This window comes from Theobroma umbraticum, unplaced genomic scaffold (genome assembly GCF_002168275.2).
Source record: "Theobroma umbraticum cultivar Fairchild unplaced genomic scaffold, ASM216827v3 scaffold_30.0, whole genome shotgun sequence".
Classification (NCBI taxonomy): domain Eukaryota; kingdom Viridiplantae; phylum Streptophyta; class Magnoliopsida; order Malvales; family Malvaceae; genus Theobroma; species Theobroma umbraticum.
In genome coordinates, this window is record NW_018397254.1 from 11,856,535 (window position 1) to 11,884,430 (window position 27,896).

The 27,896-nt window shown below is 29.8% G+C and overlaps 2 protein-coding genes across 3 annotated transcripts; one reads left to right on the forward strand and one right to left on the reverse strand.

The window, feature by feature from the left end:
- Positions 1-877: 877 nt before the first annotated feature.
- LOC110419796 (transcription factor bHLH162-like) lies at positions 878-2,074 on the forward strand. Its single transcript, XM_021432910.2, has 3 exons — positions 878-1,076; positions 1,202-1,546; positions 1,668-2,074. The coding sequence occupies exons 1-3, from the start codon at positions 918-920 to the stop codon at positions 1,815-1,817; spliced, it is 654 nt and encodes a 217-aa protein (XP_021288585.1). The 5' UTR covers positions 878-917; the 3' UTR covers positions 1,818-2,074.
- Positions 2,075-23,768: 21,694 nt separating this feature from the next.
- LOC110420654 (wax ester synthase/diacylglycerol acyltransferase 4-like) lies at positions 23,769-27,727 on the reverse strand. 2 transcript variants are annotated; one of them, XM_021434041.2, is made up of 5 exons: positions 27,428-27,727; positions 26,416-26,979; positions 24,641-25,000; positions 24,286-24,423; positions 23,769-24,162 (listed from the first exon to the last, which is right to left on the reverse strand). In XM_021434041.2, exons 1-5 carry the CDS (start codon positions 27,647-27,649, stop codon positions 24,016-24,018), a joined length of 1,431 nt encoding a protein of 476 aa, XP_021289716.1. In that variant the 5' UTR covers positions 27,650-27,727; the 3' UTR covers positions 23,769-24,015. The 2 variants fall into 2 exon arrangements, with proteins under 2 accessions (XP_021289716.1, XP_021289710.1); XM_021434035.1 differs by having other exon boundaries at positions 24,641-25,003.
- Positions 27,728-27,896: the final 169 nt, after the last annotated feature.

Here is a 27,896-nt window from a genome sequence, read left to right on the forward strand (position 1 = left end):
CTCACGGCATTTGCCAAAACAGCAAGGAAAACGAATCAGGTTGTCCGCCTGTCGGGCTCAGTTTGACTGTGTTTTAAGCCTTTTTTGAAGCCAATAAGGGGGCATGTTGCGCCAATAGCATCGCTCATTCAGGAGTCTACGTCACGGATCCACCAGGCGGAGGATGGAACCAGATAGGCTTGGCTAGCCTAGCCCCAATGTACCTAAACTTTTCCACCAATTTGTTTTCCTTACGCAACGAATTTGTCAACACAGTTAAAGCATCACGTGACAAAATCCAAAAGAAGTAATCATGACCTTAAAAACTCTTTCAAATCATTGCCGTAAGAAATCATTAATTTTCCCAAATTTATCCAGTGATGCACGGTAACGTAAAATTTTAATTATAATTTTTGAAAGAAAGACAAACAATTTTTATGGACAGACACCTTTACGGGTGGTTGAAATAGGGTTACTGATTTGTTATCTTTTTAATAGGAAGTTAGCACCAGAGTTAGGCATAGTTGGTTAAAAGAAAGATGAAAACTGAACACAAAGACGTAAATTTGATGGGATATGAGAATCAAATCAAGAAACAGAGCTGTTTCCTGGAAATGGCAGGAAGCACAAAAGGGCCCTAAATAAGTTTTTGCTTTTTTAAAAGGAAACAGATGTGCACGTGTAAATACTGTTACGAGCCTAATTCCAAATAGACGGCTGGCCCCCTATCGTAGTGCTGATCAGTGGCGGCTGACGTAACCTAAGTGACGACGTCTGCGTGTTCTCATTTTTCTCACTTGACCTTCCATCATCAATCATCATCATGTACTCACTTTCACTCGCTTGCTGAAGTTTCGGCGTTTTCCACTTTCCGTTCCCCCTTTTTATTAGTTTGCGTGGATATAAACCAACGTAAGACAGCTTAGCCTTCTTGAGCGATGGAACTTCAAATGGTATACTCGGTTCACAAGGAAATGGAGCGCTCTAGTTGTTCTTCGGCTAAGATTGAGAGGAAGATCATTGAGAAGAACAGGAGAAATCATATGAAGAATTTGTATTGCAGGCTCAATTCTCTACTCCCCCGTCATACGTCCAAGGTTAATTGGTTTTCCTTCTTTTTTATATCTGGGTTTAATTCTCTATCCATTATAGCATTATTGGCGTAAAAGAATTTTGTTTCAAAAAAAGGTTTATGGTTTTAATTTCAAAGTGGATACTGCAGGAGCCATTGTCACTGCCTGATCAAATAGATGAAGCCGTGAATTACATAAAGAGCCTGCAAACCAGGTTGAAGGAATCCAGAGAGAAAAAGGAAAGTCTAACGGGAAGAAAGAGATCCCATAGATGCGCCAATACTACTGCAGCTGAAGCCGCAGCAGTCTCGAGATCTCCTGAAATCAGTATTAATGAAACGGATTCTGCTATAGAGGTGGTTTTGATGACTGGGCAAGACTGTCAGTTCATGTTTTACGAGATGATCCGCATACTTCATGAAGAAGGAGCACAAGTACTGAACGCCAATTTCTCGGTCCTTGGGAATACCATTGTCCACATTGTTCATGCTGAGGTAACACTGCTCTCCCAATTTCCGATATCATTTCCTTTTCTTTTTCCCAAACTTGAAAATTGAAAGCTTGTGCAATTTTTGAAGTTAATCTAAAAACGCTTTGAATTTCCTTTGGTTGCAGATTGGAGCGCATATGTTTACTTTTGGTGCAGAAAAAATAAAGGAGAAACTGAACAAGTTTGTGCATAATTCCAGCAGCGAACAGCAGCTGCAACAAGAGCTATGGGACTTCGAAATCCATCCTGAAACGTGGGATTTCCCAATCATGTGATTCACGTGCATTGACTGGACATGGCGCAATAAAGCCCACGAGCTCATAAGATAGGAAACTTCAAGGCTATAGCAGTGATTTAGGAATAGAACAGCCCTGATGTTTTCCATAACTGTATAGCTAGCTACCCTGCCGGGGCCATCAAAATTTTCTTCCCTTTTGTAATGGAGCTCCTGAACCCTACAAAGATATTGCCTTTGTTTCGTTGTGTCACTTAGAAGTAATTATACAAATGCTAATCTATGGATCTTTTGTCAGCCATTGCTCCATTGAAGCACATAACTGATTAACCGAGGGGACTTTCAATTTTCAAAGTGTTTCTGGAGAGTGAGAGGAATTAAAGACTATTGAAGAAGTTAACTGTTATAAGTTTTTGGAACTGTTACTAACTCCACACACACAAACAAAGAGATAGTTTCTATAAGAAGGTTGGTGAAATAAGTTGCTTTGGCTTGAAAATTCCTAAATTTGATCCAAGTTGGATTTTGCAATTTAGATCTTTTCACAAGAGATTAAGCTGAGGTGATATAATGATATGAATGAGAAGAACATAAATTCTGATTTTGGTTTCTCTTGATATCTTTGAGTCTTCATAAATATTGAAGAGATAATGCAATCACAGGTTGCAGATATCAGATGATGACAGCAGCAGAAATAGAATGTAGAAAAATGAGAGGCAAAGCGATGAGACCGATTGTCAAAGAAAGATATGAGGGAAGAGATCTAGATATCCAAAAGTAAAATGAGGAAGATCACTCTTGCTGAAGTCAATGGCAATAGAATTAGTACGTTTCTTGCAACATAATTTCTTCATATTAATTTATCCTACGTTTGATGAAGGTATATAGCTTACTTAAATTCTCAACAAAGAAGGATTCAAAAGGTATTATGCTATGTTCTGCTTAACTAATTTCCATTTTTACCTGGTTTCTGATCGCCATACGTTGTGGTTCAAGCAACCAACCACAAAGATTCGTTTACAAGTAGGCTTATGAAATTTCAGGCTCAGCAGTCGATTTATAAATGTTTTCTACTTCATTAATATATATATATATATATAAGGAAAAATACACCAATTTTTGTAATTTTTCATCATAATTGCATCGGTTCATTAATATTCAAAATGAATAATCAACCCCAGACATGTAAACTACGTTAGTACCTAAACGTGAAATGTTTAAAATATTTTTTTTTCTCTACTATTTTCCTTTCTGTCAGGCCGGCCAATGCGTGCTCCTTTACGCCAATCGACCGCCTTGCAGCGAATTTTGGCCACGCACCTAGATCTCACACTCCCCTAGGGAGAGCGATTTGGGAGAGCATTGGTTTGGTATTCCCTTGGGGAGCACCGATTTAGCTAGATTTGACACTCTTTGGCCAGATTCAGCTGTGGGGTGCCTGATTGGAAGAGCATTTTTTTTAATAAAAAAGAAAAAAAATTTAAAAATAAAAAATTATAATTTATATAGTGATAATTTTTAAAATTAATAAAAGATAAAAACTTATCATAAAAATATTACCATAATATTAAACTAACGAAAAATTGACGTTTGATTAATAGTAGGATTTATGTGTCTAGTGCGGATTATTTATTTTAAACACTAATGAACTTATTTATAATTATGATAAAAAAAATAAGAAGATTAGTGTATTTTTACCTTATATATTAATTGTATATAATTAAAAAAATAATAAATTAAAGTTTCTATGGTTCCATGAAAATAGTCCCATGAGCTTAGTGTGTTGGGTGATATAAGGAAGATAAGTGTCTGTTTGGTTTGATCTATTTTTAATTTATCTACTTCTTAAAAGTAGAAACGGGACTAAATATATTTTGTGAAAAGCTCTTGAAAAAAAGCAACCGTTTTTAAAGAATAATTTTTTTTTAAAAAGAAGCTCCAAATAAGAACTTTCTTTTCCCTCTTTTTTTGTTTTTAAAAAACATAATAGCATTTTAGGAGAGTTATTTTTTTTCAAAACAATTCTCTTTGTAAAAATACTTCCTTCCTCTCTCCTTATCGATCTCCCTCTCTTTTCCCCTTTTCTGCAAATCGTTCTTCTAGGGTTTTTTTGTTCTTAAAAAAATTAAGCAAAAAAAAGACCTTGAATTCAAAACTACATTCAAATATTATTTTTTTTCTTTCTATTTTGTTTTTCATTTCATTTTCTATTGTTCTTTTTTTTTTTTTGGATTTTGAAAACTCTCTTTATTGTTTAATATTTTTCAGTTTATTGTTTGATATGATAATTATATGATATTTATTTGTTCTTAACTTCTTTTTGGTGTGTATAATATTTGTTGATTATGATTGAAATAATTAGTCAAATAGGTCCATAGTTGTTGAGATACAATGATGAAAATTGAGAAGTTAATATTTGTACTTGTTTGTATTAACTCAGTTTTGAAGAATGTTTTCTTTTAAGTATAACAATAGACGGCACTACAAGAAAATTGAAATATACTTTATTTCCTTCGGTAACAAGAATCGTAGAATTCTTGAACTTCTTAATAATGAATTCTACATTTGAGCTAATGGTATCTACCAGATGATATGGCACTTCTTGACAAAATAAATAACACATTAAGAAAATCAACAAAATTTGTCTAAAATAATGAAAAAAAATATAAAAGTCAAAACTTTTTTATTCGTGGAGGCAAACTTTGTTGATGAGAACATTAAGACTTTGATAGACCTGCATGGAATCAGCGTTGATGATTTCAATAAGAAAATGGATTGCCCAATTAATAACTAAAGTGATTTTTCCGACCTAATTGGATCAATTATTAATATCAGCTTAAGTTTCCCTTCTTCTTTTTGGTTTCTGTTCCTTGTATGTAACATCAATTTGGTTTAGTTTTAAAAGTCATAAATTCTAGGCTAATTTTTAAAAAATACCAACAAATTTTTTTTTTGTATTCTTTTTTTATTTTTCAGCAATTCATAATATTATAAGGGAAATTATATTTTTTTCACACTCATCTTTTTTTATTTGATTCAAATTTTTTCTCTTAATTTATTAAATACCCTTTATAGTAATTTTAATCAAAATTAATGTTTATATAAGTTGTTTTGCAAAACAAATTATCTATAAAAAAAGCTTATAAAAAGTAAATTTACCATACAATTTTAACTTAATTTTAAAAGCTATTATTTTTTATAAGAGCTTTATAATAGCTTTTAAATTTAAAAAAAGTCAGGCCAAACATGTTCTAAAAAAAAAGATTACATTATCCAATAAGTTCTTAAATTAAGTTGCTACTATTTAAAAATAAAATGCTACCACCTTAGCTAGAAAATTTCCTTTTAAGAAAACATTATGCACAACAAAGGTTTTTTTAAAAAAAAAATTTTAAGATAAGCTTCACTTACACTTTGTGCTTGTTTGGCCTAACTTATTTTTAGGTTATTTATTTCTGAAAAGTAAAAATTGGACCAAACAACATTTTGTGAAAAGCTTTTTAAAAAAATAGGTTTTTTTAAGGAACAAAATTTGAAAAAAAAAAAAGTTTAAAAAAAACTCCAAATAAGATGTTTCTCTTCTCTTTTTTTTTTTTTAAAAATACATCAGCTTCTTAGGAGAGTTATTTTTTTTTCAAAAGGATCCTCTTTCAAAAAATACCTCTTCCTTATCTCCTTCATCTCTCCCCCTTTCAGCGAATCATTCTTCTAGGGTTTTTTTTTGTTCTTACAAAAATTAAAGAAAAAGAAAACTCAAAATTCAAAACTGTATATAGGTATTATTTCTTTTTTTGTTTTGTTTTTCATTTTATTTTCTATCTTTCCTTTTTTTGGCATTGAAAACTCTCTTTATTGTTTGATATGACAATTATATAATGTTGATTTGTTCTTAACTTTTTTTGGGTATATATAATATTTGTTTATTATGATTAAAATAATTAGTCAAATAATTTAATAATTATTGAGATAAATTAAATGAAAATTGAAAAGTTAATATTTGTACTAATTTGTGGTAACTCAATTTTAAAGAATTTTTTCTTTTAGGTATAACAATATGCTGCACTACAAGAAAATTGAAATAGACTTTAATTCCTTTAGCAATAGGAATTATAGAATCTTTGAACTTCTTAATAGTAAATTTCACACTTAAGCTAACAGTACTCAACAAATGATGTGATACTCTTTGACAAAATAAATAACCTATTAAAAAATGAGAAAAAAATATAAAAGCCAAAACTTTTTTGTTTATAGAGGGGAACTTTATTGGTGAGGACATCAAGACCTTGATAGACTTGCATGGAATTAGAGTTGATGATTTCAGCACAAAAATGAATTGCCAAATCAATGGTGAAATGTGATTTTTCTAGCCCAGTTGGATCCACTATTAATACCACCTTGAGTTCTCCTCCTTGTATATAACATCAATTTTGTTCAACTCCAAAGATAATAAATTTTAAGCCAATCTTTAAAATATAACAACAAATATTTTTTATATTCTTCTTTTATTTTTCAATAATTCATAATATTATAGGGATATTATTTTTTTTCACACTATCTTTTTTTATTTGATTCAATTCGTTTTCTTGATTTATTAAATATCTTTTATAGTAATTTTAATCAAAATTAAAGTTTATATAAGTTATTTTACCAAATAGCTTATCTATAAAAAAGAATTTACAAAAAGTAAATTCAACAAATAGTTTTAGCTAAATTTTATAAGCTATTATTTTTTATAAAAGCTTTATAATAACTTTTGAACTAAAAAAAAGTCAGATCAAACATGCTCTTCTTGTAATTTTAACTTGTTTTATATAAAATCTTGTGTTTTTTTTCCAATTAGTTCTCTCTAGGTAATTTTTCCTCTATTAATTGTATATGGTGGAGAATTTTTGTTCTCACAAATGGTTAGGTTGTTAATTTTATCTAATAAAATTAAAAAAATTTAAATATATATGAATTAACTAACTTTGAATTGAGAATATTTTAATAACATTATTACATAAAATTAACAACTTAACTCTATCTAAATATAAAGGTTATTTATAAGGCGCTAATTGGAAAAAAATTTGTAAGCTGCTAATAAGCAAAAAAAATCTAAGTAAAATGATTTGATAAAATTTATAATTACAAAAAATATAAGTAACAATTATCTATATTTTATACTATAATTAAGAGAAAAAAAAAGCATAAAGTAATAAAAGTGTAACATATGGTATAGAAAGCGATGGAGCCCACCAAAAGATATGAATCTTGATTCACGTGGTTTTCAAACTTTTCAAATGAATTATAGAAAACTGGGTCAAGAGTCAACCAAAAAGGGTGTGGCTGAGGAGAGTGGCTCCAAAAAGTTTTCTCTCAAATTATCCTCCAGTTCCCTCATTTTTTTATCAAATTTTTATTACAAACTAGTATTTTTTTGCTTGGAGTTTTAATTTTTAAAATGTAAATTAATAGGTCAAATTTATAGTCAATTTTGTTTTTAAAAAATAAAAAGTTAATAGTAATTATTTAAGGTAAAACTCAGATTTAGAGTTTAGGAGGCCAAACTCTAAAATTCAGGTTTCTCTATATTCTTTAGATTTAAGGTAAAAGATACTTTAATTTATTTTGAAAATTGAATAGGAGTGGTTGATAAAAGTGACTGTACAAAGAGATAAAAGATTTATATTCTTTTTTCTTCAAAATATTTATACAGTAGGGAAAAAATATATAACGTTTTTAAGTATAAACAATTAAGGCGATTGGACAGAAATGGACAAAGAATATCCTAGAATTAATTTAGTTTGTAATTTTAATTATTAAATTTAGAATTTTTTGAAACCTAATTCAACAGACTCGGTTTTGCCCATTTACCTCTATTGTTATTAAAATTTAATGGTTTAGATATATTTTAAAATTAAGATTAAATTAAAAAACTGTGAATGAGTTTGCTGATCAGTTGGGCAAAACTGGGGTGGAAAGGAGGGATGAACTAATATGGGTGGTAAATGATGAAGATGAAGAACTGTAAGGGTTGAAGTCCATTTAGTTGATGGCTATTTTGTGTGTGTTTGTACGGATTGTGGATGTTTTATATATGCGGGTTTTCTATTGGTGCAACGTGTAGCAACACTACAGGTGCAATGCTGTTTTTGGATGCAACATCAGAAAGCATGAGAAGAATGGGTAGCTGAAATGTACAGGGGAGTTTCCAAATCTGTGATTATGGGTATTTTGATTAATGTTTGCGAATGAGTAGTGCATGTTGTGCGGAGGTCTTAACTCTTGATGTTTTGTCTGGCTAGATCATCCATCTGATTGTTTTGTTTGCTTTTCTACAGACCTGTTTCTTGGTGGATGCATGGTGGTTGAATGTCCCCCCTTCAGGATTTATTTTTTTGTAAGGTTAAAGAAATGAAATGATATCAATTTTTTTTTCAAGAAAAAAGATTAAATAAAAAATTTATTTATTAATAAAATAATCTAATCAAATGAAGCAGGCCGAGTCAGGAGCTTGGGCTAGGGCCTTGGACAGCTTTCCAGATGTTGACAAGGGAGACCTGCCTCTACTTGACAAGTGACATTTCCTATACCGCTTTATTATGTTAGGCATGTGATTATTTTTAGTTGGCGAGGCGGGCATTTAAGTAATGTTTTGAGCTGGGCTTTAAGGTCTTTGGTGCAGGCCACATGCCCGAATCATTATTCAGGTTGTCTACATGCCCACAATCATTATCCAGGTGGGCATTTAAGTAGTGTTTTGAGTTGAGCTTTAAGGTCTTTGATGCCGGCTATATGCTGGAATCTTTTTAATGGATAATACTTTGAAGAGGCTTTGCAGAGTTTGGTCTACCTTGGGTGGACCGAGCTTTATTTTTCACCTACTTTTTGTTGTTTTTTTTCTATTCACCTTATTCTTTCCCTCGTCTCCCTTATTATTTTTGTCTTTTTATAATTATGTTTGAGTTTTGGGCTTACGGAAGTTTGTACCGAACGGCTTTAAATTTGTATGGCCGATTGATGTGGCTTGCTTGAATTTGGTGCCATGTTCTGCTCTTTTAGTCCTATCTTCTCAATGCCAATCATGGATCTTCAATTGTCCTTGCTAGGATTGTTTGGGAGGTTTTAAAAGCTTAATGGGGTATTTTCAGTCTTTCATTTTCTTTTTCCTTCTGTTTGTTCTTCTTCCTTCTATTTGCCTTTTTTCTTTTACCATCTATGATTTTATGCGTGTTTGTGTTTATTGCTTGAATTTCACCTTATGGAGTTCGACATTGTTTATCTCCTTTGACTATTTTTCCTATTTCACCATCTCTGCTTTTGTATTTTCGAATATTTTTTTGCACCTTTTGTATGTTTTGTGTTTGTACAAACTTTAAACTCTTATTGATAGTTTTCAATAATTCGATTTGAAAATTTATTGCATGTTCAAGAATAAGACATAAGTTGATTCCGTTGAGCAAATATTTGACTAATTTGAATCTAATAATAGTAGTTCATCTTGATATTGACTACAAAGTGCATAAATAACTCTTTTTTTTACTAATTTATCAAGTCATTCTTGAACATTCAAAGTATTAGTTTTTATCTGGATATTTTAGTTTCTGTGCCTTTAGTGTTTAATCATCTGTAGCATCATTTGATGGTGAAGATTACATTAATTCACCACAATTGATATTTCTTTTGATGTTATTCTATTTTAATTGTAGAAAACTGATCTTCAATTTAATGGAAAACTAGAGTTATAAGTTTGCATTTGTAACCGAACCATTTACTGAATAAGCTAGACTTTTTTTCTTTTTGAAATAGAAAAGGTAGAGTTTATGAAGGTAAAGTTTTTATCTTCTATAAGTAAGTACTCTAATGATTCGTTATATAATTTGTAATGTGGTTTCCTATACATGAGAAAAATAATTTTTTCACATATTTTCTAAAAAAATATTACTCAAACTTTGGATAAATGTATCTAACTTTTACCTTTACTTTTAATATTTTGCATAAATGTATGTAGCATAAGATTCAGTTTGCAGTCACTGATTGTACCTTATTTGTGATTAGTGTTTTGCTCTATTGTTCAATGGTATTTGTTTTGTACAACATAGAACACATATTTTTAGCTTATGTTTTCTACTTGATGGTGGTTAAAAGATGTCTTTTTATAAACTAAAAAATGTTTCATCTATTTCTTGAGTTGCAATCGTAGTATGTCATTGATTGTAAATATTGGTTCTATCAACACTATCTTGCTTTCAAAATGAAATTTTTTTTGCCTGAATCCACTATTTTATGGTGTTCACACTGTTGACGTATTGATTAGTATTGATTAATTTAAGTTTTTGTAATTGATTTCTTCTTTAGTTTTTTTTTTGTTTTGTAAGAGACTTGGATAAAGATATCGATTATTCATGTAAGGTTAAGTTTGCCATCAAATTTTGTTTACGATTATTCATTCTCACTTATACGTGTTTTGTGTTAACTATCTGTTGTGTTTATAAAACATTATAATGCTTATCAAAATAAGTTGATTCGACTGACCACATATTTGTCTAACTTGAATCTAATAGTAATAGCTCATCTTGATATGGACTACAAAATACAAAATTATTTGTCTCTTTTTATTGATTTATCCAGTCATCCTTGAGCATTCAATACCTCATTTTTCATCTTGATATTTTTATTTCTATGTGTTTAGTGATTTATAGCATCACTTGATAGTAAAGATTCTATTAATAGCCTACAACTCATATTTCTTTTGATGCTATGATATTATAATTGTAGAAAGGGGATCTTGAACTTAAGGAAATACTAGAGTTATAAGTTTGAATAAATGTATCTTGCATTATATTCAGTTTGCATTTAGTGCTTTGCTTTATTGTTCAACCAAATTTGTTTTGTTTGTAGTACATAATATGCACTTTTTTTGCTTATGTTTTCTTCTTGATAATAGTAAAAAGATGTCCTTTTATAAAATAAAAAATGTTTCATCTATTTCTTCAATTGGAGTTGAAATATGTTATTGGTTGTAAATCTTGGTTTTGTCAACATTATTATGTTTTCAAAATGAAAATTTTTTTGCCTGAATTTTCTATTTTATGTTATTTAAAATTTGAACCTATTGATTAATATTGATTAATTTAAGTTTTTGTAATTGATTTTTTTTCTACTTTTTTGCTTTGCAAGAGACTTGGATAAAAAATTTGATTATTGAGGTTAGGTTAAGTTTTCTATCAGGTTTCGTTTAAGGTTATTTATTGTTACTTATATATGTTTCATGCTAATTATGTGTTGTATTTATAGAACATTATTATGCTTATCAAAATAAAGTTAAGTTTATCATCACTTTCTATTTAGGCTTACTCATTGTGCCTTATATGTGTTTTATGTTTATTTAATTGTTTAATTTTTTCTTTTATTTGTAGAATATGTCTGTACAATATGATGCCCACGTTTGTTAGGTTACTTTTTCTACTTGATGATGTTTAAAATGTATTCTTTTTTTTTTTCAAAAATTATGAGTTTTTTGTCTAATTGTTGAGTTGGAGCTGAAACATGGCATTAGTTTTAAATGTAGATTCTGTCAACACTATAGTGGTTTTGGTATGGTTTTTTTTTAGGGTACAATTCACTATTTAATGGTGTTTAAAGTTAAGATAACTTGATTAGTATTAATTAATTTAAGTGCAATATCCTTAAGTTTTCTATCAGGCTTTGTTTATGCTTAATAATTGTGCTTTATATCTCTTTCATACTTTGTCTTATTATTGAATAATGCTTTGTGTGTTTGTGTATTTACTTTATTTTCTAGATTTATATTGATTTTCTTCAACCATTATATTCGTTATATTTTTTCCATTTTACTCTATTTTCATTGACTATATGTTTTTGTAACTAATTTTTTTATCATTTTTTTGTTTAATTGAAAAAAGGTTATATTCAACATTATATTATATTTTGTGTTAGCCATTATTCTTATATATATTTTATGGTTTATCTTATTGTCAAATTTGTAAGTGAAATCCTGTTATACTAATGTTAGCCTAATTTAGTCTTCTTTTAATATTTTGCAATTTGTGAACTGTTTAGTTAAGATACTAGAATATATTGTAAAGTGTTCCCAATTACTTTTCTTTTGAATGGTTACATTTTATTTTCTTTTATGTTTTTTTTTATTTGTTGATTTACTTTTTTAAATCAACACTTATAGATATTGCCTTTTTTAAAACTGTTCTTTGTGTTGTGTGATCATTAGCTGATATTTATGATCAAGTTTTAATTAATAATTCATCTTTTCCATCCCTTTTAGCATTACTCTATTATGTTCATTGTTGTGCTTTTGTTTGGAGTGATGTGCCTATTATTAATTGTTGGCCATCATGTACTATTCTATCATTTGTCCATAGTTTATATATTAAAGTTCCTTTAACAAATATTGATTCTATGGTCTCTGGTTCTTCGGTTTATCATTGTGCATGATTTAAATTCACTGTGAAATATTTGTTATCATTTACCTATAACAAGATTTTGTTTAACAAAATAAAAAATAACTGTTTAGTTAACATGGATATTCAATTAATTTTTGGAATTCATGCATTTCATCCTTGGGTTAAATTTTTTGTCTAGAAGTATGCAAAATAGAACCTTATTTTGTTATAAATTCAAAATTGTTCTTAGTGTTATTTGATCATTTTTTCATATATATGATTGAAATTGGCTTAACAATATATGATTTGCATGTTTAGAAAAAAAATTGTTTACAATTGTTCCCCATGTTCTGTTGGCTTAATTGTTTAGGAATATAGAAAAAAAAACTGTTTACTTGACATCGATGTTGGATTAATCTTTGGAATTCATGTATCTAATGGTTGACTCAAATTTACCTCTTCAAGGTTTGCCAAGAAAAATAACATATGTTCTAATAATTTTTTTTTGTTTTATATGATTGTTAGCTTATGTTTATTATCCAAATTTGTATTCCATTTGAAGTTACTCTCTCAAATTGTGTAGTATGGTTCTATTTTGAGTAATGTGTTTATTATTGACTGCTAAGCATGATATGGTATTCTGTCATTTGTCCAAAGTTTTTATATTGTTTTATCTATTTTGTTTTGTGTGTATTTTGTTCACATCATGTGTAGCTTTTTTTTTTTCCATTCTATCATTTTGACTAATTTGCAGTCTAATTTATTACATTGTAAATATTATTTGACTTATTTTCTTACTTTTTATAATTTATTTGCACAATTTGCTTAGATTTAAATGCTCCTATCTCAATATTAATGTCATGTAATGTTTGCTTCTTGTTTTTCAGACTATTTGTTAATTTAAAATTTACCATCAACATAGACTTGCAGCACAAATTGTAAAGTGTCTTTGTTTACTTTGCTTTTAATTTACAACTCATTAAATTGCTATCTTCTCTATGTGTTCATTGATTTGTTTATTTAAAGTTAGCATCGTTTTCAACAACTTGGTATAATTATCAAAACTAGTATATCTTTGTTAAAGTTGCATGTGTGCTTAACCTTTTATCTGTAACTCTTGCCTGTACTGTTTATCTTATAGTTCTTCTTTAAATTTTAGGCAAGCTAATAGCTATGAATAAACTAAATCAAGCAAAGCAAAATAAAAGCAATAAGAGAGCTAAAAAAAAAATTCTTAAGTTTGAAAGAATGGTAACCCCTGCACACTTATATTTGATAGTAACACTCCACTTCTTATGCGAGGTAATCGTTGTTTACTTTAACCAAATGACATAAATATTGTTACAAATAAAAGCTTTGGATTACTTCCTTATGTCCAACAATCTAATGACACATTCAATGTTATTGATGTGCCTATTGTTGGACATATGACAATTTATTCGATTATAAACGCTCAAGGTGAATTGGAAACAATTTTGGTTGAACCAATGACTGTTATTTGCGATCTCAATTCAATGAATGTAGTTTCCAATAGAAGACAAATAAATTTTACAACTTTCCCTGCAACTGTTTTCTATAATTATTTTACAAGTAATGTTGGATTTATGACTGGCAATTCAACTCAACATCATGACTTTAATGATTTTGCATTTTTTCATGCTGAATTGAGAAATCCTTACAATAGTAATATTATTGGTAAAGTTTTCTTCTAAATAATTATAAATAATAGGCTAACATTCGTTTACTTAAATTTAACTTTAAATTCAAACAAAAAAATTTAAGCATAACTTATCCTTAATTAATATTATGTTTGCACAAATTCATGTAGGTCACATGGAAGATCTTACTTATCAACCTCATCACTTTGTGCAACAAATTGACTTGTCAGCTGATAGAAACATCACAACCCAATTACATATGTTATATAATGTGAAAAATTAATGTATCAAATCATTCTAATATCTTTTCTAAAGACCATAATAAATAATTGTTTATTATTTCTTGATGATTCATCTAATAGGAAATTGTTCTAGCCTTTCTTTGCTTCAGTAGGCTTAATTATATATGTCCTTCTTGCTTGGTTCACATGTGGTATGAAGAAAGGTCTTATGTTTTCAAAAGAAACTAGAAATCTAACTTTTAGTCTATGATGTCAAGAGGGTATTGTACGAATACCTACTTTAAGAGAAACATCTTCCTTTCTAAATGATTTACTTAACGATAATACATATATTAGAGGACTTAAATTTAAATATAATATAAGGATGTATAATATTATATTTCTATTTACTTCATTAAGATGTCAAATAATAAACGAGGAACTTACATCTTCAAAATCAATGGTAAGATCCATCATAGAATAGGTTCTCTATTAGCTACACCAAGCAATAAACTCAAATTTGCTCAACTGTATATTTATAATATTGAAAATGAAATCTCAAATAGATTAGGACTATTTTGTAATTATGATGACAATAGTTCTTGATAGATCAATTGTCGAAGGTTTAATGAAAATGCTTAATGATAATAATCAAATTGTCAAAGTTTTTAGAATGGTTACAGCTAAATTAACAATCGTTAATTTTGCTCCCCTTCAACTAAGACTTATAGGATCTCAACATGATATCCAAGAAACCTATAGATTACCTACCACATTTGAAATAGCTGCTTTAATAGTAGGTAATTTAGGTGAATATGATGGTTAACAAGATAAAATAGTTGATCATATTATTGAAGACCTTAAACGAATTAGCAAATTACACTTTTCTTTCATGGATATGCAATATCCTCTTCTTTTTCCTTATAGGGAAGATGAGGTATACATCTAATGTAAGTTATATGCAATCACTAGCAAGGAAAAAACTAAAAAGGAAAAAATTTACAATGCGAGAATATTATGTATATATAATTCAACAATGAGCTATTTTTAGAAATACATTGTTAAGAGGTGATAGGTTATTCCAACAATTTATAGTCGATGCACATGCAATTATAAAGGAAGAAAGATTGTTATACATAAAAAATAAAAAAAAATTGAGATTTGAATAGTATAGAGGTTTAAAATATGCATTTGCAAGAGGCGATAATAATGCAAACATTATAAGCAAATGTACAATACCACCTACCAGTTTTACTGGTGGGTCTAGACATTTATTGCAAAACTACCACGATTCCATGACCATTTGTAGGTACTATGGTTGCCTTGATTTGTTTATTACATTTACATGCAATGCTAAGTGGAAAGAAATACAAAATGCATTAAGCTTGATTCTAAATCAAAAAGCAGAAGATAGGCCTAATATAATGCCAAGAGTTTTCACACTAATACTCCATCATTTAATGGAAGATTTAATAAAGAACAAACATTTTGGTTTTCCTATTACTGGTAAGCCAAAACTATTCACCTCAAATATAATTTTTACATCAATTTATACATTTAACACTTACTTGATATCCTAAGAATTATTTAATTGTAATTGACAGTTCTTAACTTTTCATCATCTAGTCACTTATACCATCGAGTTCCAAAAACGAGGATTACCACATGTGCATATCTTCTTCTGGCTCTATCGTGATAATAAATGCTTATTATCTGAAGATGTTGACAAAATTATATCAGCTAAATTGCTTGATAAGAATGCAAACCCTATTGCATACCAAGTTGTTTCAGAATTTATGATCTCTAGATCGTGTGGTCCTGTATGCCCAAATTAACCTTGCCAGATAATAAAACAAATAATATCGAATTAGATAATAGATATGTAGTGCCACATAATACTAATTCTATTGTTAAATATCAAGCACACATTAATTTTGAAATTTGTAGCCAATCTACTATGATAAAATACCTATTCAAGTATATCAATAAAAGACTTGATAGAGCTCAAGTCATCTTACAAAACAACAGCTCAAATAGTGACCAAAACCTTCAAAATACAAATTCAAACAGCCATAAAAATCTACAAGAAAGACTTATTGAAATAGATGAATCAAAACTTATTTAGACTGTAAATACTTATCAGTTTATGAAACATGTTAGAGGCTGTTTGCTTTTCCAATGCACCATAAAGAGCTAGCTATTCAAAGATTAGTAAAATACTTACTAGAAGAACAAAACATCTATTTTCACAATAATGAAAACATATCAAGAGTTATACATAGGCTAGATATTAATCAAACTTCTTTAACTAAGTAGATAGTCTGTAATTAAATTGACCAAACAAGGAGGCACTTTTTATATGCTGAATTCCTCACAAAATTTGATTGGCACCAACAAGAATCTAAAAGGAAAAGAAGAAAACAAGGAAGATCTATAAGTAGAATACACTATATACACCCAGCAGTAGAAAAACTATAACTGATTAGTTTGTTGAAGAAGAGAAGTCTTAAGATAGAAAATTTTTAATCGATTAGAGCTGCCTATAATTGATTAGTTGAAATCTATCTCCTTTTTTGAATTTGAACACTAGAACACAAAATAACAGCTAAAAGTGCATTAGAGTTATTTCTAACAGTTAAAAACTATCTCCAATAAAAAATATGACTCCCAAGTATAAAAGAAAGCCCTAACGGTCAAAGAAAGTAGATTTGAAGATAGAAGAGACATTTTAAGCAAAAGGCAAAATATTCTTCTCCAAAAACACTTATTCCTCATTTCAAATCCAAAAAAAGTGTTTGTGTTTGATTGTAATCTATCCAGACTTGTAAAAGTACATTGCTATACTTCTCTTTCTTCTTTTTCTTAGGAGATTAGAGCTTAGATTGAGAGCTCACCTTGTAAAAGCTTAGTAGAAGTTGTTAATTCTACCAGTATAGTGAAGTTGAGTTAAAAATCTTTGATTAAGAGATTAAGATAGTGGATGTAGATCAAAAGAACTGAACCATGATAAATAGTCTTGCATTGTCTATTTCTCTTTACCCTTCCTTACTTAGTGTTTTTTAGCCACTACAAGCTTTACATTCATTTACTTCAAATCGATTAAAAGCTCTATCATTTAAATATGGCTAGGCTTAAAATTTTTAGTTCTATTCGTCCCCCCTCTAGCACTTCATTAGGACCAACAAATAGTTGATTGCAATATCTCTATCAAAAGGCAACCACAAATTTGTCAGCAACCATCATCACATCAAGCAAAGCTAGAACTGTGGTGGCAAATAAGGTGTTGCTATATAAAAAATTCAAAACTCCATGAGGGTTGCTTCCTTTATATATAAAGTAATGTAATAACTATGATTTAACTTTGTCTGCTTACTCATGTTAAAATAAGTAACATAACAAAGAATGAAATAATGGAAAATAATTTACTATTTATTTTGATAAGAAAAGTATTGAGGAAAGATAGAAAAATGTTTATAATTAAACAAATCTATTGATGACATAAGATATAATACTAAGAAGTAACAGAAAAGGAAATCAAAAAGCAAAACAAAATGAATAGATTCCATACATGAAAAAACAAAAAACAACATATCATCAAGCACATTAAGTTGATAAAAATATGTTAGGAAGTTAGCTTAAAAGATAAACCTCAAGAGGAGGTGAACTGATGATTTTAAAAATTCTTTGAAACGTTTTTAAGGATTAAGGCACTTTTTGCAAATTAAGGATGAAAAGCATTTTAAAGGCAGTGAAAGAAAATTTGTAAAAAATCTTTTGCAAGTGATTTGAAAATAAATTTAAGAAATCAATAAGAGTGAAAAGGAATTTTAACAAACAAATTGAAGACACAAGATTTATAGAGGTTTGGCTTCAATTCCTACATCTTCTCCCTTGACTTAGTAAGGAGTTTGAAATTCACTATAAAAATTACATTTTTAAGGATCAAGCATAACCTTTACAAAGCACTTTATGGATCAAGCACAACCTTTCAACATAATGCTTTTTATGAATCAAGCATAACCACTATACCCTTCACTTAGGTTTCTTTTTTTGAAAGTTGGAAAATTATCGCAAAGCCTAACTACTCTATTATAGTTTAATTGATAAAACAAAATAAAAGGTACAAGTTGAAAAAGGCATAAAACCGTACCTTCGAATTTACATGAGTTAAAGGAAAAATTATAACCTAATAAAAGTATTACTTTACGCTTTATATTTTCAATATAGCAGTAAAACAATAACCTTTTGATATATATTACTAAGAGCGTGAAAAATAAATTAGGAGTAGTACTCTTTTACATTTATTTAAGTCTAACATATGGTAAATTTAATCTATCTAAATATAGAATGCCACGTAGCTCACCTTCTGCCTATGAAAAGACTTAAAGATTTTGGTGTGAATATTCCAAGTTAGACAAAAAGTTTGCACCTTGATTACCTTCCCTATATATATGAGAAATTCTATAAGAAATGTTTTGTAAACATTTGCTTATAGACTCCAATAAATATCGTATCTCAGAGGACCTTTACTACCGTCCCAAATCATTTGAATTGCCATATTAGCATCCATTTAGATCCAAATTTTCAACACATTATAATCTCAACATAAAAGAAAGCCTCGGTTTAATGCCATTAATTTTACCTTCAAAGAATTAGTTGGACCAAAATTTTCAAAAAATCCACTTTTGAAGCAATGTCTCGATACTTGATGCTCAAGTCTCAATACATCAATGCTTGTCCTCTAGAATTTGATCTTCCAACAATTGAAGTCACAATACCTACCAGAGATTGTCTAGATACTTTTTATTCCTTACGTTGTTTTTAGAGGCACAATAAGCTTAAGGTCTCAATACTTATTTGAAGTGTTCTAATATCTTACCCATTTTAAGCTTTTTCAAGGATCTTTTAAGATTTAAATACTTATGCCATTTTTCATGTAATTACTTAAAGGGTTTAGTGAACTTTCAATGCACTTAATTACTCACAATTTAACCATTTGATTTTGTCATTTCAAAATAAGGATAAATTGTAAAGCTAACAAAATACAATGACTACTTGTTGAAAAAGATTGAGGCATGACATGCTGGATATCGCTTTTGAACAATAGTGAATCAATACAAGAGACAACCTTATGCAACCAAAACTAAATTATCAAGCAGTTTATGGTGCACCAATCAGCTCAACATTAGTGAAAGGTCAAATTAGATAGATAAAACATAACTCGTAATAGAGTTTTTAGAAGATATTCCTAAATTAGCTCCATCAATAGACTTGTAATATTCTTAAGCTTGAGGCATAATATGTAAAACTCAAAATCACTGACATGGAAGCATTTTGTAATATAGAGAAAAAATCTCAAAAATACCTTTTACAACCATGTAAAAAAGTATTCCAAGCACTAGTAAGTGCTGGATCAACATGCTAAGAGGCATCGGACCCCTTTAGCCTAATAAGTCAACAAAAGAACAATTTTGTTAAATTGTTTCAGTCACCCTAGCAAAATTTTTTTTTTAGTTATATATATTCCAACATAAAAACGTATAGCATTATTTTGTTAAAATTACATCAATCACTATATTCATTGAATCTTAAATGCAACAACTACATGAAAAAGGAATGATACACAAATAAAAAGGCATATACAAAGAGCAAGCAGAACAACCACCCTAATTCATAAACTCACAACCTTCCGTAACTCTTGAAGCTTAAACCTTCAATTCCCCAATTACTACAATTACAAAGTTATACTTCATTCAATCCATAGCAAATAATTCAACTGAGATAAAGATAAAATTGTCGCAATTGGAATTCTCAAGATTACAAAGCTATAACTCACTCGATACATGTTAAATATTCCAAGTTAAAGAAAGATAAAATGCGCAAGGTATCTCTGTTGCAACAGCCAAATAATCCCTACGTCTATTTTTCTCCTAAAAGTTTCATCTGAGATAAACAAAAGAAGGAGGATTAAAAAACCACAAGAAAACAAATTATTAAATGAAGAAAAACAAAAGAGAGATAAACAAAAATTAGAAATAAAGCAAAAATTGAAATTTCGAGAAGAAAGTAAAAGCAAAAGGACTAAACACGTAAATCTTTTCCTGCCTTTTTTTTCTTCCTTTTTCCAACCAGCAAGGAACTACACTCTGGCATTCTTCCCTGAACTCATCTCCTTTTCTTTTTCCCTTTGTCCCTCACTTTGCCTTCACTCTCTTTCTCTTTCTTTCTCTCTTCCCATCAAAAAATAATGATGGTTTAAACAATAGGGATTGTAACACCCCCAACTTCGACTTCGATTGTGCATGACTTGTGTTGAGCCATTTGATGACTTGTTATAAGACTTAAATATATGTACATAATATATGAATGAATGACTATGTGTTTGAAGACTTTGAATGATGAAATTTCATACTTTCAATGTGGTTAAGACATTGAGCTATGTGTTGATAAGTTTTGGCCTTCAACATTGGTTAGTACGGTTCATACTAGATGCATTAAAGTGAATGTTGAAGCAAGAAATGATTTTGGATGTTTAGATTTCGAGTCAGGCAGTTAGAAGTGTAGAAAATTTTCATTTCGAAGAAAATGTTCTGTTGAAATTCTATTGATACTTTTACCAAATATATCAACAGATTTGTGAAGGGAGACATTTTGTGAAAAATATATCGATAGATTACCCCAATATATAGATAGAATTAAAGTAGAGAACATTTTGTTAAATTTCTATCAATACATTGATACATGTATTGATAGATTTGAGGGAAATTCACAAGAATGTATCAATAAATCTTCAAATGTATTGATACATCACTGTAAGTCAGCCAAAAAAAAAAAAGACTTTGTGCGTTCTATTTATTTAGAAAAAAAAGGAAAATAAACTCTTTTCCATTGCTATCTAAACTTCACATCCCCCATTAATCAATGAAGCATATTTGAGGCACTTTGAAGCTTGGAAAACCGCACTTGAGGTAAAGTTTAGCTTCCTAGAAGCTTAAATCTTCTTTGAACTAATTTATAATTTGGAATTTGTGTTGCTATTGTTTAGTTGTTGTTTTCCTTTGAATTTGCTGAAAATTTGGACTTTGAGTTGAGTTGATTCAACACTCAAGGTAAGGGTTTAAAGTATTTTGATCCTATAACTAGAAACTAAGTTTGTAAAGATGACTAACTGGAAGTTGAACTAGTTCTTAAATGCTAAAAATGCTTGATAGATAAGAGTTTAGCTCTTGTATTCTGTTTAAGGAAAGTTTAAAGCTTCAAGAAATTGTTGTTGAGCAAGAATCCGACTAGAATTGATGAAAATGCAGTAAATTGTTGATTTTACACTTTGGCTTATTTGTGAAAAAATATTGGAGCACTATGATCTCATTATTGAGGATTGTGAGTTGTGTTGGTGATTTTTAAATGAATGAGGCATTATTTAAACATTAAGGTTTGACGTATGCAAGCATAAATGTATGCATGTGCACCGCCATGGGATATCAATGGTTGATAAAATGTCTAGGTGGATTATGCCTAGGCCGATGGGTTAATGTGAGCTATATTATAGCTATGCTTAATAATAAAATAAATTTCTTGAATACTGAATGAGCCACTTAGTGGTTATTGCACTTGGTTTTGATTGTTTTCGAAGCTAAGGTTTATTGACCATGCTAATGTGCTTGCTCAAGTTATGGCTTGATACTCTTGTTTTGTGATTGCGTATAAGCATTGTTGTTGTTGTTTTTTTTTAAATGAATGTTACTTATGAACTATGGATCTTGAACTGTAAAAGTTTATTTAGTTGCAAATCATAGTTACACATGTATGATATCAAATGGCTATGTTAACATTTTTCTACACATGTGATGGTGACACAAATGTTGACAATGATTGGTGTCGTCCAATGAATACTTTCTAGATGATGATATGGTTTAGTTAAAAGGTGCCACAGCCCCCGTGGTCTTGTTTATCGTCAGTGGCCTTAGTCCTCAGACGTGTCTTGTTTACTCAAGAGTACCTTTCTTTTGCCGTCATCTGGTTGATAGCTCTTAGTTATTTAGAAGTTATGAGTAAACATGCACCACACTGGTATACTTTGATGAGTCTTGATGAATGTGGTAATAATGTGATATGTTTGAATTGAGCCTAATAGAAGGTAAACCGTTAAGTGAGCATGTATATACCTTAATGAGACTTGATGGAATGTTTTCTATATGCGTGATATAATTGCATATCTTATACTGATTGAATTAAATAATTTAGTTTCGTTATGCTTGTTTGATTGATGCCCACTCACTGAGTTAATAGTGACTCACCCCAATTTTTGTTGTCATATGCAGATAAATAGCTTGTATGGGGTCTCATACGAGAAGCGAGTGGTTAGTGTTTGTCAAATAGATTGACACTTTTGACATTCGGTAAGAATCTTGATCTATGAGTCCACTCTACTAGTTTTGGGTATTAAGTTAGTTGTTTTATTTTGGCATTCATGTTGCCACTCTAATGTATAAACTACGATTTATATTGTATGGGCTTGAACCCACTATGTTAGCCAATATATGGTTATGTGAATGTTGTGTTAAGATACTTTTGTACTATTATGTGCAAAGGAGCAATGTCTAAAATAGTTGAATCAAAGATATGAAATGCATATGTTGTGGTTGTGAAATCTTTGGACTTGTGTATCGTGGATGGTTTGGTTAGATATTTCTGAGGCTTGCTCGGGTCTTACAAGCTCTACTTGCTGGACTTGTATGTTAATCATGATCTCCAGATTTGAGTCGTGACAGGGACAATAAAGAAAGAAAGTCCTACGAGACAGAAATGTAGGAGAAAATAAGAAAGAAAGGTAAGAAAAAATTTTTTAAAAAAGAAAGAAAGAAAGAAATGAAAAAGAGTACTCGAGAACCTTTCATGTACAAAATCCAAAATACCCCTCTACAAATATGAAAAGATCAATACAAATGTTAGACTTTAGACTTTTCTGTATATGAGATTCATTGAGTGATCAATGAAATCGATGAAATCAATGCAAAGACAATATAAGTTAATGGCCCAACGAGGTTAGATGAAAGATGATCATCCATGGGAATTAATTAAGAGAATGGTCCACAATCAATCAAAGGGTTTGCTCTTGTGTCCTTGTATTTGCACCACCAAAATTTTGATATAATTTCATTTTTTTAGATAAAAATTAAATTAATTAATTAAATTTGAGATGATGCATTTGATTGGTTTGATTTCTGTTTGTTATTTTCCTTTTCCAAATGAATTAATATCAACTAGTCCATCTAAAAAAATCTACAAATTAATCCTCCTCCAAAAAGAAACAGAGTAAGAATTAAAGAATCTTTTTAAAATGAATAAAAAAGATTAATGTTTTAAAAAAATTCAAACTTTTATTCTTTTATTACATATAATCAAATTTTTTATTTTTATTTTAAATAAAATAAACTTTTATAATTAATAATTAATTTAACTACTTTTAATCAAAACATTTTTTGTCATTTTATATCCACGTGATAATGAAATAGTATTGATGTGGAGAGTCAAAATATCATATAACCATGTTATCGTACCGTACAAACATATCATGTCACTATCTATTATTATATATTTATGTCATATCAACATCACGCAATATAAAATCACAAATAACAATTAATCAATTGTTAATCATAAAAATCTATTTGACACAAAATAAAAATCAATGTAATTATTTAAATTTTTATGAGCAATTTTGAGATTTTTATAAATATTATGTCAATAAAAATACACTGATAAATGGATTATAGTAACAGATGAGAAAAAAAATTAACATAAAAAATTTTCCTTTGATATGGAAACCACTTGTAAAATATAAGCTCGCCGTTAGAAATTAGATTTGCAGTGACGGACTGATGGGTCAGAAATCCCGTTATTTAAATTTGAAAGGACAAATATTTTGGAATGCTTGCCCGTCACGTGTTATCTGATCTTTAAGCAATTGCTTGTGCAGCCTTGAGCATCATCTGAAAAGCATTCTCCACAGATGACTTGAACTTTTGCGGATCTACGAAGTCTTTCTCTGTTCCGATGGCAACTGTCAGCTTTCCCATGTAACTCACCATTGTTATAGTAAGACTCTGCAACCCCATGAAATAAGCAATAGATTATAATCGCTTAAAATCTATACGATGATAGATGTGTGTGAGTTTTAGAACAAAATAAAAAAAAAGAAATAATTTAAGAAAACAACATTCACAAACCTGAGGCACACCAACCACCATAAAGTACAAGTTTTTAATTGGATGATCAGCCAATGCCATTCGTTCCACCGGCCCAATCAAATTTGAGATTGTCATGCTGGAGTTCTTTAGGGTGCTATGGATGTATTTTGCCGTTGCCTGTCGTATCAATGTCATCATATATATTTACCTCTCTTTAGTTGGCTTTAAGCAAAGCAATATACATAACATGTATTGTTTCCAATTCACAACCTAATTACACAATTAAGTTGAGTAATTGGTTCAACTTTAAAGGGTTCAATCTATTTTTATCAAACATATCACATTGATTAACAAAATTCATGGATGTTTAAAAGCAAGGACGAAAAGAACATACCTCAGGACCTCTATATTTCCTCAAACCCTCGAGAAGCTGACCAGTAAAAAAAACAGCTTTAGAGTTTCTCTTTCTCTGGATAAGTTTGTGTGCTTTCCGAATAAATTCAATCGGATTGCAAGATTCGGCAGTACTTGCTAATTCGGGTAATGAAACATGCAGGAACCCAAATCGGTTTCCCCATGTTGAGTCTGCATCAGGTTTGACCATCTCCTTCACTGACTTGTACCCTCCAATGGTCCTAGTGTTGAGCAGCACAAGCGCAGTGGAGTGTTCATTGCTCAACTTATCGCTGCTCGTTCCTTGCATGTATAATCGAGTCCCAAAGAAAATTATTCCCGTAATTGCATCATTTATTGTCTGCTAATTAGTAACAAAAAGAAAAAGTAAGAAGAAAACCTCAATGAAATTTATGCTCAAATAAAAGACTTTAGATATCTGAGCTTATATTAATATAGCCACTATCCAATAAAACCAATGGTAAAAACCAATCATTAACATTTACCATACCAGTAAAATAATTCTTACTACTAGAATTTTAGACAATTTTGATGAATATATTTAGTACAATCATACTAGACCTATTTCCTAGGGGCCGGCCTGGTAACTTTTGTTTTCCCTTCTGTTGGCCAAAAAACAAATATGAAATCGTGAGTAAAAAACAAAATCAAATAAATGATAGGGGACAAACCATTAACTATTGCGTCAAGTATCAGATTTTTTTTCCCAAGGTGCAGATTGGAGATTCCTATATGCATTTGCTCCCTATATAATTGACCTCTGTTATAGATTAACTAATACGTAAGCTCCGTTTGTTATCAAAGATGTAAAACACATTTTTTGTAATGTGATTTATTAAATTATATTGTAATGTTTGTTTTGCAACAGACTACTGCAATGTAAGATTGCAATGCAATCACATTACAGTCAATAGATGTAATGTGATTGCAGTCTAAAACCAATGCAATCACATTACATTGCACTCTGTAATGTTCTTAAAGATAATTTTACCCTTCAATTTTTTTAGCTTATTAAAAGTATTTTATAATGCTATAATTAAAATAAAATACATTAAAATAAAATATATAATATAAGAATAAAAATTAAAATAAAATAAAATATAAAAACTTAACTATTTATACATATAGGTAAAACAAATTAAAACAAAATATATAATATAATATATTAAAAATAAAAATAAAATATATAAGATTATAATAATAATGAAAAAAATATAAAGTCATTAAAAATATATTTAAAATATAATATTATATAAAAATTAATAATAAAATATAAATATATTAAAATAAAATATATGACATTAAAAATTATTTAAAAAATAATATTATATAAAATTAATAATAAAAATATAATATATTATAACTTATATTTTAATAATTAAAAGTAATTTTGAAAATTAACATTACATTCTCAGTAAAGTACTTATAAATCAAACACTGCAATGTTATCTTACCTGTATTTTAATAATTATTTTATTTATATACCAAACACTGTAATATTATTTTTCTTGTAATCACATTACCTGTAATCACATTGCATTGTAATGCAATGTACCAAATGACACCGTACAGTTAGAGATGTGGTAATAGATAGGTAAATGTTAATAAATGTTGAGAATATAAAAAAATCAGCATCAATTGTTACATTCTTTTTAAATTAAATGGACGATGACAAGAGAGATGTGGATGGTCCAACAATTTAATGAGTTGTTTAATGTGCATGTGATGTGAGCTAAAAGCTAGAATGAAACATACCACTCCAAGCTTAGTCTTGATTTGTTTGATGTGATCAAGAGAGAATGTCATGGTTGAAATTACAACCGGCTTGAACTCTACACCAGCATCCCCAGATCTTATCAAGGTTCTATCATCTTCTAGAAAACTGCTTTTCAAAAGGCTCCATCCAAAATCTGATAAAGTATTGAAGACTGAGCACAATCTCCTGAAAACGCTGTTACTGTTCTCGGAAAGATTTCGGGCAAAACTAAGTGCAGGAAATGTCAAGGGAACAGAAGGATTCTCAGCTCTTTGTAGACAGGAAAGAAGAGCACCCATGAGAGAATAGCCGTCGCCAAGCGCATGATGAAGCTTGAATATCAGATTACCAGCCGCATTGCTGGTGGGGTACTTGATGATATGAATATTCCACAGCGGTCGGTTTTGTGGGAGTTGTTCCGTTGCTATCTTTGACAGATAGTCGCTTAGATAGTTGTCATAAGACTCTGGTGACAATCCAGGGGGGAAAACAGGGACGTTTACATGATCTACCAGCTTCGCTTCAACCTTCTTCCACTGCTTTGCTCCATTTTCATCTTGAACCTGTTCTCAGCGGTTCAAAAAATTAGCACCATTGATGGAGGAGTTGCATACTTGCATGTAAGTTGTCTACAGCGTCCATAAATGAAGGCTAAAAAGTTTTAAAGAAACATTGGTTATGGCTTATTAATTAAGACATAGGATCCGAAAACGGTCAAAACTCCGCTTGAAGTGAAGCCTCAACTACTAGGAGATATGCACAACAAAACCCCCTCTCTTAAACCAAACAGCATAATGAAAAACAAGATACTACAAATAAGCATATATAAACGTTTCCTGCAAACACTTGACTGTTACTATCACTTAGCACCCCCTGAAAGCTACAACAAGTCAAAACTAGCTTGTCGAAAGTGGAGATCTAGCACATGTAAACGCAGACAGGTGAAATTGATAAATAGAAGGAAAATTTATAAAGAGAAAATGAAGTTGGATATATATTATATAAATATACCATAACGGAGGAGAAGCGAGGATTAATAGGAAGGAAGACATCCTTGAGCAATTTCATGGTTGGGGAATCATCGATAGGGATTTCGGAGTCCAAAACACCAAGAACGCAAATGGACAACGCAGAGCTGTTGAAATACTGTCCAGTGGGACTGACTGGCTCTGAATACTCTCCTTCTTCTACATTCAAGACCATGGCATTCTCGTATTGAGCTTCACTTCCCATGTCGAACTATAACTCTTTGCTTGTGCTAAATGCGGAGACAGCAACAAATGGTTGAAGCCCTTTGGCTTGTGCTTTATATTTTTGTCCCATGTGAGCAAGGAAAGGAAGAGGGTCGCATCCCCAAAATTTTAAAAAAAATTTATTTACTATATATTTTTTATTTTCTTTCTTGAATAATGTTTAATTTAACATATATAGAGTTAATAATTTATGAATTGAATTTAAAAAATATAATGGAACATAATTT